At 49.2% G+C, this 14408-nt stretch overlaps 1 protein-coding gene across 2 annotated transcripts in view; it reads right to left on the bottom strand.

Moving 5' to 3' along the window:
• The window catches only part of LOC126540288 (uncharacterized), an 87507-nt gene that overhangs the window by 54700 nt on the left and 18399 nt on the right, over positions 1–14408 (bottom strand). For both annotated transcript variants that reach the window (XM_050187092.2, XM_055075944.1), the window contains exon 2: positions 12430–12536. In XM_050187092.2, the coding sequence (XP_050043049.1) occupies positions 12430–12536 (107 nt within the window). The remainder of the gene's footprint in view (positions 1–12429; positions 12537–14408) is intronic.

Here is a 14408-nt window from a genome sequence, read left to right as displayed (position 1 = left end):
TCGCACCACACCTTCTCCATAGTCCATGAACACCAATGATAACGCAGAAATAGCTCACCTCAAAAAAGAAAATGCCATTATGCGCGACCTAATCCACAAGCTCTCGCAAGAGGTTCACGATCTTAAACAATCCAAGACCCCCGCTCCTACACCACCCGCCGAAGCGTCCCACTCCTCTAGCCACGACGCTCCACTGACACCAGCCCCCAAAAAGCGGGCCCTTCAAGAGGGAGCCACGGGCCAAGTGCGCTCAGAGGTTAAGGACATGCTAGTCTCACTTCAAAGCACGATGAACACACTCCAGAACGCAGTCGAATCCATGCAACAGCCGTTCTCGCCCTGGCACAGCGCGTCACAAACATTGAAACGCACCTACAAACTCTCCCCATGCCCGCTCCCCCTGCCCTCGAAACCCCGGCAATGCCCTTGACGGCATCCCCCAATCCCCATCATGGCCCACACTAACAGAGATACACTTATCTGGCAGTGGAACTGCCGAGGCTATCTCCGCAAACAGCCAGTCATCCGTCAACTCCTTCGTACCCTCACCCGGCAACCGGACGTCATCATGATTCAGGAAACCCATATCGATTCGGTCACCCTCCCAAGTTACCAACCTTTCCTTGCCCACAAGAACCACTTATCTCTCGAGAAGCATGTGACGGGATGAAAGGTTGGTAACCTGGGAGGGTGACCGAATCGATATGGGTTTCCTGAATCATGATGACGTCCGGTTGCCGGATGAGGGTACAATTCGGTCACCCTCCCAGGTTACCAACCTTTCATCCCGTCACATGCTTCTCGCCGCCTCTGCACTTTCGTCCAGAAGAGAATCACCGCCATTGAACACAATCTCCACGACCGAAACATCGAACACCTCGTTGAACTTATCCCCACCAGGAGACGTAAGGAAAGTATTTTTCTCCTTAACGTGTACAGCCATCCCTCTGCCAAAGTTCGAAGCCGTTTTCTCACCCTCTTCAAGAAGGCCCTTAACGTAGCTGGCACCAACCCCCTCTTTATCGGTGGAGACTTCAATCTGCCCCACACGGTATGGGGATATGGCTACTCGACGACGGCGGCTCAAAACCTCTGGAAAGACTCCCAAGACTTCGGCCTCACTTTCATTACAGACCCCACCTTCCCCAACGCCTCGGTAGCTCCACTTCCCGCGACACGACCCCCGACCTGACATTTACCAAGAACGTCACCAACGCCCAATGGAGCAACACACAACATGATCTCGATAGTGACCATTCCATCATTGCCATACTTATCCCTCGTATAGCTGCAGTTACCGCCAAACCCCGTGAGTTCACTTGGGTTGACTGGGATGCATTTCGCAAGCATCGATCCGCTGACCAGCACGCGGAACGCATAGCGGACATTGATGCATGGACCCGAAATCTCCACTCCGATACCAAGCAGCCACGCACACCGTTACCACCGATGCCCCCGTCGAGCGCATGGACAGCAGACTGGCCCATCTCCTCGCGGCTAAAACATCCATCCTATCCCGCTGGAAGGGGCAACGTCTCAACAGGCGCTTCCGCGCTAAAATAGTCCTCCTCAATAAGGAAATCGAAGCCCATTGCCTCACTCTGAGCCGTCAGCAGTGGAATGAACTGTGCAATACTGCTGACGGACAGATCCACTGTCCCTCTTCTTGGAATCTTCTCAGACACCTCCTCGATAGTTAAGCCACCCGCTCTTCCCAACAAGATCGCCTCACGAAACTTCTCTATACAGAAACGAAGAAACAGGGCCGCGCCCAAGTCTTGGACTACTTCACCAACAAGTATCTTCCCTTGGGCCCAGGGCAACCTCATGGCTCCTACACCGGGGCCCCCAACCCCCCACTGGACGAGGACTTTAGTGTCGCGGAGATCCAAGCCGCCCTGCATAAATTAAACAGCCGCTCTGCCCCAGGCCCCGATGGGGTCACTAACAAAGCCCTCCGTAATCTGGATGATGCCTCTGTCACCCACCTGACAGATTATATCAATGACTGCTGGCGTAATGGTGCCACTCCGCCGGCCTGAAAAACAGCAAAGGTCATCCTTATTCCCAAACCTGGCAAACCTTCCAGCCTCGATCATCTTCGCCCCATCTCACTTACCTCATGTGTGGGAAAGGTTATGGAGCATGCCTTCCTCACGCGAATTAACACCCATCTGGAAGGCACTGCAGCGTATCCTCACTCTATCATTGGCTTCCGGGCCCACCTGTCGACACAAGACGTCATGCTACAACTTAAGCACCACATTCTAGAAGATAGAACACGTACTACTAAAGCTATACTCGGCCTCGACCTCGAAAAAGCATTTGACAGCATAGCCCATTCCACCATTCTTGACCACATCTCACGCCTTAATATCGGTGCGCGCGCTTATAATTACGTCAGAAACTTTCTCTCTAATCGCACGGCCTTCATTTCGGTGGGGGATCTCCTCTCCGACGCCCAGACTGGGCAGCGCGGGAACCCCCCAGGGCTCCGTTATCTCCCCAATGCTTTTTAATCTTGTCATGATCGGTCTTGCCAAGGAGTTGCAGCAAGTGGACGGTGTCACCCACACCATATACGCTGACTATATAACTATCTGGGCCCACCAAGGCAGTGACGGCAAAATAGAGACGGCACTACAATCCGCCATTGAAACAGTCGAGACCTATATCCAAGGCACGGGGCTTCGCTGCTCCCCAGCGAAGTCCGAACTCCTCCTCTACAGGCCTACTCTCCGTGACCGCCGTCCAAAATACTCCACCGCTAAACGCCATTACGAAGACATTGCGCTTGATCTCACGGATGGCAGCCCCATACCCCTCGTCGCCAATATCCGTGTGCTCGGCTTGCTCATGGAGGCGAACGGAGCGAATGGCATGGCCCTTGCCAAAATCAAGATGAATACAGTCAACACCATGAGACTTTTGAAGCGGGTCTCCAACCGCCGTGGGGGTATGAAAGAGGAGAATCTGCTCCGATTAATCCAGTCATTCGTAATTTGCCAAATCACCTACGTTGCTGCGTATATAAACTGGTACAAGGCTGAACAAACCAAGCTCAACATCCTCCTATGCGGTGCCTATAAACAAGCCCTCGGCCTCCCCGGTTGCACCAGCACTGACCTCCTCCTTCAACTAGGCGTCCATAACACACTGGACGAGCTCATCGAGGCCCAACGTCGCTCTCAGCTGGAGAGACTCACTCACAGCGACGGGTCGCCATATCCTCACCTCGCACGGCATCACCTACCACCTTCAACACGGCCATAAGCACCAGATCCCCTCCACCATACGAGCTTGGTTTCACGCCGACCCTATCCCCAGAAACATGCACCCCGAATACAACCACGCACGTCGCACAGCACGTGCCACGGTTCTCACCTAATCCCTTACTCGCCACGACGGTGTGAGTTTCCTCGACGCCGCCGAATATCCCCACGGTACCCGCTTTGCAGCCGTCACCACGCGTGAAGGCTCTCTCCACCATGCTATCAGCCTAGTAACCCCACACGCTGAGGAAGCTGAAGAAGTGGCCATCGCGCTAGCCACACTGGACCTAACATGCCATACCATCGTCTCTGATTCCCGCTCCGCCGTTATCAACTATATCATCATCATCATCATCAGCCTGGTTACGCCCACTGCAGGGCAAAGGCCTCTCCCATACTTCTCCAACTGCCCCGGTCATGTGCTAATTGTGGCCATGTTGACCCTCCAAACTTCCTAATCTCATCTGCCCACCTAACTTTCTGTCGCCCCCTGCTACGCTTCCCTTCCCTCGGAATCCAGTCCGTAACCCTTAATGACCATCGGTTATCTTCCCTCCTCATTACATGTCCTGCCCATGCCCATTTCTTTTTCTTGATTTCAACTAAGATGTCATTAACGTGCGTTTGTTCCCTCACCCAATCTGCTCTTTTCTTATCGCTTAATGTTACACCTATCATTCTTCTTTCCATAGCTCGTTGCGTCGTCCTCAATTTAAGTAGAACCCTTTTCGTAAGCCTCCAGGTTTCTGCCCCGTACGTGAGTACTGGTAAGACACAGCTGTTACAAACTTTTCTCTTGAGGGATAATGGCAACCTGCTGTTCACGATCTCAGAATGCCTGCCAAACGCACCCCAGCCCATTCTTATTCTTCTGATTATTTCACTCTCATGATCCGGATCAGCAGTCACTACCTGTCCTAAGTAGACTTATTCCCTTACCCCTTCCAGTGCTTCGCTACCTATTGTAAACTGCTGTTCCCTTCCGAGACTGTTAAACATTACTTTAGTTTTCTGCAGATTAATTTTTAGTCCCACCCTTCTGCTCTGCCTCTCCAGGTCAGTGAGCATGCATTGCAGTTGGTCCCCTGAGTTACTAAGCAAGGCAATATCATCAGCGAAGCGCCAGTTACTAAGGTATTCTCCATTTACTCTTATTCCCAATTCTTCCCAATCCAGGTCTCTGAATACCTCCTGTAAACATGCTGTGAATAGCATTGGAGAGATCGTATCTCCCTGCCTGACGCCTTTCTTTATAGGGATTTTGTTGCTTTCTTTATGGAGGACTACAGTGGCTGTGGAGCCGCTATAGATATCTTTCATTATTTTTACGTACGGCTCGTCTACACCCTGATTCCGCAATGCCTCCATGACTGCCCTACTATATCAACGGCCGTATTTCACACCAAGCCTTGCGCATCTCGCAACAAGCACCCCGCTCAACCGACCATCAGGTTACACTCGTCTGGTTCCCGGCTCATGCAGGCGTCGTCCATCCGCACCTCCCCAACCTCAACGAGGTTAACCACTCCCTAGCGCGAGGCCTAGTTAACCGCGCGGGAGAAAGGGAGGCTGCCCCCCCCCCCCCCGGTAGGGATCGCCTGACACGCTACAATGATCTTCTGAAGTCCTTCTACTTAGAGCGTAGAACCTTCCCCGGCCCACACAACAAACTATCCCGAGCGCAGGCTACAACTTTCCGCCTATATACTTACCAATACTTACCCCCCGTTACAACTTTACAACAAGATCTACCCGGACATTTACCCCAATCCCACGTGCCATATCTGCAAGACACAGCCAGCCATACTTCCACACATGCTTTGGGACTGTACACACCAATACCCCGACACTAACCCCACGACCCTCTCGTCGAGATGGCACTCTGCCCTGCGTAGCTCCAACCTTGACGACCAACTCTGGGCGACCCAGCAGGCCTGCGAGGCGGCGAAGAGGCAACACCTCGACGTCCCTACGTGGGAGGCCTAGGCCCAGCCACCATCTCTTGCTGGTTTCAATAAAGTTTATTCAGTCAGTCAGTCAGAAGTCAATACGACCGTAAAGAGCACTCTATCGAAGCTCTGGAAATACCGGAGATCTGCTCTGATCGGCTTCACGTTCCTGAGGACATCCTAAAAGAGGTGCAAGCGGACATGGATGAACTGGCAGATAGGACTGTTGCACCAGCCCATTCGACGGGAAGCGGGATCGACATTTTTATCGGTGCTGACTATTACTAGACATTGGTGTGCGGTGAAGTCAAGAAGCTGCAAGGCGCACTAGTTGCGGGAAAGACCGAATTTGGCTGGACTCTGCAAGGAGCGATTCCCAGCAGTAGCTCAGCTGCCTACTGCTGAACCGTGGCAGTGCTTCGTTCCGGAGTGTTCGCCGACACAACCAGCTTGTCCAAGGAGCTTAAATCGTTCTGGGAACTCGAGAGCATTGGAATTATCGACTCTTGTGCCCAAACTAACGAAGAAAGCGAAGAAGTCATGACAACATTTTTGGCTTCGGTAGAGACAATGGACAAGCGCTATGAGGTAGCACTGCCCTGGAAACCCCTGAACATGCAACTCGCCGACAACAAAGGTGTTGCAAAGAAACGCCTGACTAACCTCACGAAGAAGTTAATGAAAGATGAGACGATATTGATCAAGTATGACGAGGCTATCTGTCAGTACCTGGAACAAGGGTTCGCAGAACGACTTCCATTGCAAGAAACCAACAACGATGTTAGCAAATTATACTACATGCCTCATCGTGCAGTTTTGAGACATGACAGCCTTTCGACCAAGTTTAGAGTCGTATTTGACGCATCTTCTCACGATGCAGGTTGTATATCTCTGAACGAAGCCCTAGAACCAGGACCGAACTTGAATCCGGATTTGCTTAAGGTGTTGCTGAACTTCAGAATTCATCGTATTGGATTGAGTGCCGACATTGAAAAGGCATTACTGCAAATTTCGGTGCCACCGGCGGATCGCGATGCCCTCCGATTTCTTTGGTATGGACATCTTCCAACGAAGGAAGGCCCAGAGCCTCCTATTGAGGTCTGGAGAATGACTCGTGTCCCTTTTGGCGTGACAAGTAGTCCATTCCTCCTCGCAGCCACCGTGCGCCACCATCTGTCCACGACAGGAGATTATCCAGAAATAAGAAAAACCATCAGCGAGAGCCTTTACGTGGACGACCTCATAACAGGAGCGAACACAGTGCAGGAGGCTACAGATTTCTACCGAGGGGCACTAGATGTCATGAATCGAGCAAGCATGACACTGCGTAAGTGGAACTGAAATTCCAAGAAGCTGCAACAGCTGTTCAACGACGAAGGAACCGGATGCGCCCTTGGCTACGTGGAATGTCCGACAACAGGTGTCTCACGGGTCCTCGGACTTCTAGGGGATAAGGACAGAGATCACCTAGCATTTTCCATGGAGGCCATCTTAGATTTCCTAGACCGAAACAGCAACACCAAACGATTCATTCTTTAGGCATCGGCTCGCATATATGACCCACTTGGTCTCATTTCTCCGGTCACAGTTACAACCGAGTTGATGTTTCAAACGCTGTGGGAATTGGGTATTGAGTGGGACGCCCCTCTGCCTGCAGAAGTCAAAGTAGCTTGGACGCAGTGGCACACCCAGCTACACCATTTAACGGACATAACAGTGCCAAGACGATATGGTAGCTTACCCAACGATAGCTGGAAGGAAGTACACATCTTCACAGATGCCAGCCCCAAAGCTTACGGCGCAGTTGCATATTTGCGCATCTCCGGGGTCAAGGAAGCAAAGGTTACTCTGGCCCTCTCAAAGTCCCGAGTAGCAGCAATTAAGAAAATTTCTCTTCCAAGACTGAAACTGATGGGCATGGTGATAGGTGCTCGACTGAGGGAATATCTGGAGCGGTCACTGAGCCTTCCAATAGCCAGACGGTATCTGTGGGCTGATTCATCTATTGCGCTGCATTGGGTGCCAGGTGCCGCACAACAATGGAAACCCTTTGTCGCCAACAGATTGTTGGAAATTCAGCAGCGATCGGATCCAGACATCTGGAATCACTGTTCTGGGATCGAAAATCCTGCCGACCTTGTGACAAGGGGAGTCACATCTCAGGCACTCAAGTCGAGCTCACTTTGGTGGAATGGACCTGCTTGGCTTTCGAAGCCATCTACTTGCTGGCCGAGGCATGAAGGCACCGCTGACATGATCATCGCAGAGGAGGAAAGCAGAACGCTTCGCGTTCACAACGTGACTGTAAAGAAATCTGTCTTGCCTCTGCAGAAATATAGCTCGCTCTCTAGACTGGTTCGAGTGACAGCCTGGGTTTTACCATTTTTCCACAACGCCAAGAACCCCGGCCAAAAATACGAGGGACCTATTACGACAGAGGAAGTTCAAAATGCACATACTTCTTTGATACTTCAAGTACAATTCGAGGCCTTCCAAGAGGAACTCCGGTGTCTTCGCCGCTCGACACGCATGCCAAGCGATTCCCCGATACGTGATCTCAGCGTCAACAACGACGACGATGGAGTGCTGAGAGTGGGAGGAAGGCTCAGTGCAGCCGAGTTGTCCTACAACGTGAAGCATCCTGTTATCCTACCGTCAAGCCATCCCTTCACAGAGCTAACGATCAGCGTAACCCACCGCCGTCTCCTGCTTGCAGGCGCACTGGAGACTCTTACTGAATTGACTCTTACTGCATCGTGCGGGGAAGGCAAATGGTTAAAAAAGGTGCTTAAAAATGTGTGACTTGCAACCGTTTCAACAGCCGAGCTGCTACTGAGCCAGTCGCTCCTCTGCCTCGTGAGATGGTGACACAAGCTCCACCCTTTGATGTTACCGGTGTAGATTTTGCTGGCCCACTGAACACAAAGGATCAAAGAAATAACCGGAATTCTTACATCGTTATTTTCACATGTGCAGTCACCAGGGCAATACACCTTGAATTGGTGACCGACATGTCCACCTCAAACTTCCTGATGGGGTTCCGAAGATTTATCTCGAGAAGAGGAGTTTGTCGAGTGATCTTTTCTGACAACGCCAGGACATTCCAGCGCGCTCCTAAGGATCTAAAGCGACTATGTACTACAATAAGAGGAGAATAAATTCACAAGTTCTTCACAAGCCACCAGATCCGCTGGAAATTTATAGTTGAGAAAGCTGCTTGGTGGGCAGGATTCTCGGAAAGAATGGTTCGGTCCGTACAAACATCGTTGAAGAAGGTCTTGGGAAACGGCTACTGCAACTTCGAGGAGCTCACGACAATCCTAACTGAAATTGAAGCTGTCATCAACTCTAGACCCTTGACCTACGTCTACAAGGAGGCGAGCGAACCAGAACCTCTAGCACCATCGCACTTTCTAGTGGGTAAGCGACTGACCACTCTTCCTGACAGTGGTTCCGCTACAGAGGTAGCTCAGCTTCCTGGTCAACTCACTCGTCGCTGGCACTACCGACAAAAGATGGTCGACCAATTTTGGCGTCGCTGGCAAAAGGGGTACCTGACGAGTCTCCGATCAGCACATTTCGCTGTTCCAAATTCGTCAAGCGAACTGAAAAAATGAACTCTAGTTTTAGTCCATGAACACTATCTACCGAGGCAACTCTGGAAAACTGGACAAGTGGCAGAAGTGCTTCTCAGGCGAGATGGAAGAATCAGAGCTTGCATGGTGCGCATGCCTAATGGAACCACATTGAGAAGACCGATTCAACTGTTGTACCCCATGGAATACATGGACCGATGACCTGAAGCTTATTCCGGGGGGAGTATGAAGAAACTGCCAACTTTAGCCTCATTCTTTTCGTCAACGGGCAACCCTGTGCTCCTCCGTACTCGCTCGAACGGGCATCACTATCGAAATAAAATTTAATTGTTTTGTTCACCTCAAACGAAGCAGTCGGTTCTTTTTTGACCTGCCATAATTTCCTCATGAAGTGCAGGAAATAATGCCCGGGAAGGGAGGGGTGCTTGAAAATGGGATGTTTTGTTCAGATTTTATGGCATTGTTTGGGAGGAGTCTTTGCTGCGAAATGTACGTAAAAGTGAATTTGTGTAATGCCCCTCATTCACCACTTACTCACGTTTCGCCTCTACACGCAATACTCCTGTTAGGTCAATATACCGAAATGATACATGCTTGTAATTTACTTTCTTTCAGCTGATGGCATTCGGTGGAGTTTCGTATGGCAACGACTGCTGCTTACCTGGTGTCCCAACTTTGGATGAATGTAGAAGAAGCCCGGAACGAGTATTTATATACAGCAAAATAAACATTTTATCATTTCAGAAGACGTCTTGCGTTTTCTTTATGAAATTGCACCTGACGGATTCGGTGGAGTCTAGTAAAGGTCGTTTGCAATCATTTTTACTAAATAATGAAACGATTCCACGCCAATGCCACGCAGGGTTCAGCAGAAGCGAAAAAAAAAAATGCCGTGCCGAACAGCGGAGCTGGCGCGGCGTGTACTACATGTGTTGAAAACGCACGCGCCTAAAACCGAAACCGGAAGGAGTCAATACCATCCGCTTGGTGTGCTACAGTCAATTCGGCCGCTGGGCTCTATGGGAGTGTCCGCTCTTTTTGAAATTTCTTTCTCTATGCTGCTATGCTCAGATATTTCCACTGCGTTATTGCGCCTCCCTGTTGGCGCACACAGACGTTGTTTGAGAAGTCTTACATTGTGAAAGTGTATAAGCGCATTTTGCGTATTGCCGCTTAGTCTTCTGCAAGCATGCCACCAGCTGGACAGAGCGCGAAACGAACAAAGGTCTCCGATCGCGCCCCTGGTGACAACGAACGCAAATTACGATAATCGGCCCATGCGCCGGTGCGCAGCGAGCGAACATGCAGGCCAGCGATAGGATGGACGCGCATGCGCACTGCGATACTCTCAACAGCAGGCAACGAGCCGCCAGACGGCGCGCGCATGCACACCGCCACGGGCTCGCATGCTCTCCAAATTTATGAACGCGACTGTGCTTTTTCCTGTTCTTCCTTCTCTATGTATGTGTGCGATCCATGGCAAGCGGAAGCTCATCTATAGCCTGGGAAATTGACTTTTAAGCTGTTAAAACAGGAAAAGCGATGCTGCCTGTTTTCTGAACCAAGTGCGCATAAACAGTTCTATTCTTATCCCTGTTTTCATATTTATCTGTCCAGGGTTGTTTTGATGTAAGATAAAAGAAAAATTTACTTTCTTCTACAATATCCTAAATTACAAATTACTTCTTACAGCCACTGAGAGAAAAAGTGTTGACCACGTTTAACAGCAGCTCAAGAAAACTGAGTAAAGTAAAAACGGAGACACACATGAGTGCTACGTGTGACCTTTCTCTTTTTGCGCTGCATTTGAACATTTTCAGCTTTGAGCGCAGAGCCTCATTTTCGCTTTGAGATCAGCTGCATATCTACATGATATTTGTTATTTTAGAATGATTATGTGACGCCCGATACTAATACTCAAACATGAGAAAGGTTCACATGAAAATGGAGGCTAGAAGTGACAAACGGCGGTCGAACAAGGAACATCGGCTGCAGTCAACGTTTCCACATAGAAAATTCTCTTCGAGAGGGCGGCAACTGCCTCACGAAGAGAAATGCCCTTTTGAAGCGTTGACTTTAGCGACGTTCGTGGTTCGCCCGTTATTCATCACGATAAAAAATTGTCTTTACACGTCACACTTCTGTACAGTGTAACAGAAAAAAAAAATGTGATGTGACAGAAAAATTTTGAACAGAAAACAGAACTTTTTTCCTGTAATACAAAACAGATAACTGTCTTTAAACACAAAATTTATCTTGATATAAAACAGAAAGAACTTGTTAAGTAATAGGAAAAGGAAAAATAGGGAACACACGTTTACAAAAGTTTTCTAGCAAGGCAGTCGCCGTACGGCAACTGCCTTGCCGTTTTCCTGGACGGCAACGTCTAGGAAAATGTTTCTGGGGTTGACTTTGGTGTGTATAATTTGGCTGGGTACCACAGTTTCCAGAAACAACGAGCCAGATTGCCTGTTGAGTCGTCTGAAGCTATCGCTGCATAGTTAAGGTACAAAAATGTGGCAACCATTCCACTCTGTGAAGAACGAATGGCGACGAAAGTTGAAGACAGTCAAAGCTCTCAAAAAAAAAGTGCTTTCGCTGCCATTCCATCTTCACAGAGTGGAATGGTTGTCATATTTTTTTTTTTTTTTTGCGTTGCGAGTCTGGCGTCGTCGCTCGTTACGAGGTACCCGGGCTCACCATTGCCGTTTTTGTTCAGCATCGCGGGAACGTTCTTCGTCGGTGGTCGTTTCGCGCCGGTGCCGTTTCTCGTTGTTTTTCCCTTCGGCGCTCCTCGTACCCATATTGTTCTTCGGGTGTACGAACTATACGTGTCTGCCCCATCGATAACGCAGCTGTTTTTAGCGCCGACACCTCTCTAGCTTACTGCGATAATCTTGACGTCATGCTATCGTTTACGGGGAGCGCATTCTAATCTGTTCACGTTTTGACATCTGTGCCGCCGCAGTGCACCCATATGGGTTTGCTAGAAATCGCTTAGTCCGTTTTTGTTGCCGGACGCTGAAAAAAACTACGGAAGTTTAGTCATATACAGCTTTCGCTGTAAAAGGAGTGTTCGTTTTAGTACTTCGCATAGGTCGAAAAGTCGACGTGCTCGAGAACAGGGTGGCGCTGGTGCTTCTTCGCGTAGCCGCGCGACTCCGCGCAAGTTCATAGTTCTCACAGGATAAATCCTCACTGTAAGCTCGAGTAGACACGAGTGTCTTCGCTGTCGCTATCGCTCTGTAAGCCGGTTTGTTCTTTCGAGGCCGCCGCCGATGAAGTCGTCGTTTCCCCTAGCACACATGCGCGGACACGTCCACTTGGATTCGCAACAAAAAGCAGGTGGCCATCCAAAGATATAAGCAGAAATGACGGGGAAAAAAAAACTCCCAAAGACCCCAATGAGACAGTCTAACAAAGGATCCAGGTTCGTTTACACCACTTGCGGTTGATACCTAAATTTAGAGCGCGAAAACTGCACAAGGACGAAAGAAGACAGAACGAAACGGCGCTGTCTGTTATCAAAGTAAACTGTTATTACGCGGAAGCGGGTATATACGGGGGCAAACCTGCCCTAACCACGAACTTCTTTGCTGTCATATACGTTACCTTTATTATGGCGGGCGGGGACAAGGTGAAACGACGAGCAAATTTCAACCCGCACTTCTGTAAAATTTTGGTCGCCAGTGCTGCGCTTCGGGATGCTGTCACGACACCTGTTTAAGTATAAAGAGAATGGAATGTCACTCTCAGGTCATGGATAGAAAGAGTCCTTCTCCGCTACCCCTACCGTGAAAATATTCGTACGACCTATGTTTAGGCATCATATGTAAATTCACCACACACACACACACACACACACACACACACACACACACACACACACACACACACACACACACACACACACACACACACACACACACACACACACACACACACACACACACACACACACACACACACACACACACACACACACACACGCACGCACGCACACGCACGCACGCACGCACGCACACTCATATAGGGTGTTTCAGCGAACACTTTCAAAATTTTTTAAAGTTTGCATGGGGCAGATACCTCGATTCTAGTTTATGAGCCGGTCTACTCGAAGCGGCAGACACTACTTACACAACAAATTTAAATGCAAAATTGACCATGTGTCTAGCCCACATTTCCTTTCTTGAAAACGCTGCTCTCGTGACTTTCCCGTTAAGAATGCTCTGTCATGCTGGTAACGCGCATGCCGTTCCTGACTTGGAAATACCGGACTGGCAGCGTTAAAGAAAGGAAATGCGGGCAAAACAGATGACGATTATCATTGTGTCGCAAATATACACTCCAAAGGGTGCAACTGTTTTTACAGTGTAGGCATGACAGGACCCCTGTCGCGATTAACTGAGCTTCCTTGCTTGTCGGAGACAGCAAATGCGCGTGAACACGGGCTCGTCTTAGGATCCGGGAAAAAAAATCAAAGCCCCTTTCTTAAACAAAGATAGTTGAACACCACGCTACCCAGACGAACTGTATATATCTGCATTGTATTACGCGCGTCACGCAATGCATTCCCGGCCGTCACCATGGGTAGGCTGCGGGTGCCGGACACGGCCTAATGCCCCAACCACTGGCACGCGTCGGCAAGCTTCGGCGCGCCCCGACAAGCGAACGCTTCGCTTCGCGTTGGTGGGAGGAAGAGGGCACGCAACCATTAGACAGAAGCTCCGACGCGCACCGAAGCTCACTTCTCGGCTGCGGCGCACTGTTGCTGCACTATTCCGTCTTCATCCGTCAAAGTCCGGCCTAAAACAGCCTGCTGTAAACTAAGCTTGAAACAATAAGTTAGTGATCTGTATGTGCTTTTAGATATAAAAAAGACGTTTGAATAATGAATATATACGCCTGCCGCAACAGTTTGTTTTTATTTTTGAAGTAACAATATTGTACAAAATATCGACATCAGCGCTCGCGCGTCGTCTATCTGCATGATCGCTTTGCAAACACCTGCACGACGATGCCATATATCAAAAACTGTTGTACCATTTCATTTTTTGGTAGCTCCCCCCAATTCTTGATTCTGCCAAATCTAGCCCATGGAGCACCTCTATTATTCTAGGTTGTTTTGATGCATCAACACCGCATCCGGAGGCCTTCACATTGAGTGTATTGCTACAAAACACTTTCACAGTGTAAGGGTCATGTTCTATTGTCACTGGTTTCCACATATCAATTTTGCCTTTCTTTACATTAATGAAATGACATACCGTCAGATAATACAAGCTTGAGAATGAGAGGGTTTTAATAGGAGTCTTTCGTTGCCCTTTGCCAAGTCGTACTATTGAAGCACTTATTCGAATGTATGGGAGCAGCTCATTTGCATAGTATGAGAAATATATAAACAGGTTATTTTTACAATTTATACACTTCGTAACCACAAAAAAAATTGCAGTTTATTGTTTTCAGCCTGCTATGATGTTTTGACTGAGAAAGATATATTCAATTTGTTCTGCGCGGCACGCAATAATTGCTGTGGCATATTATTTTATTGCACAACACTGTATACAGTAGCCACCCATTATTAAAACTCA

Source organism: Dermacentor andersoni, chromosome 2 (genome assembly GCF_023375885.2).
Source record: "Dermacentor andersoni chromosome 2, qqDerAnde1_hic_scaffold, whole genome shotgun sequence".
Taxonomy (NCBI): Eukaryota; Metazoa; Arthropoda; class Arachnida; order Ixodida; family Ixodidae; genus Dermacentor; species Dermacentor andersoni.
Note: the sequence above shows the minus strand (reverse complement) of the source record. Positions and strands in the feature narration are given on the sequence as shown.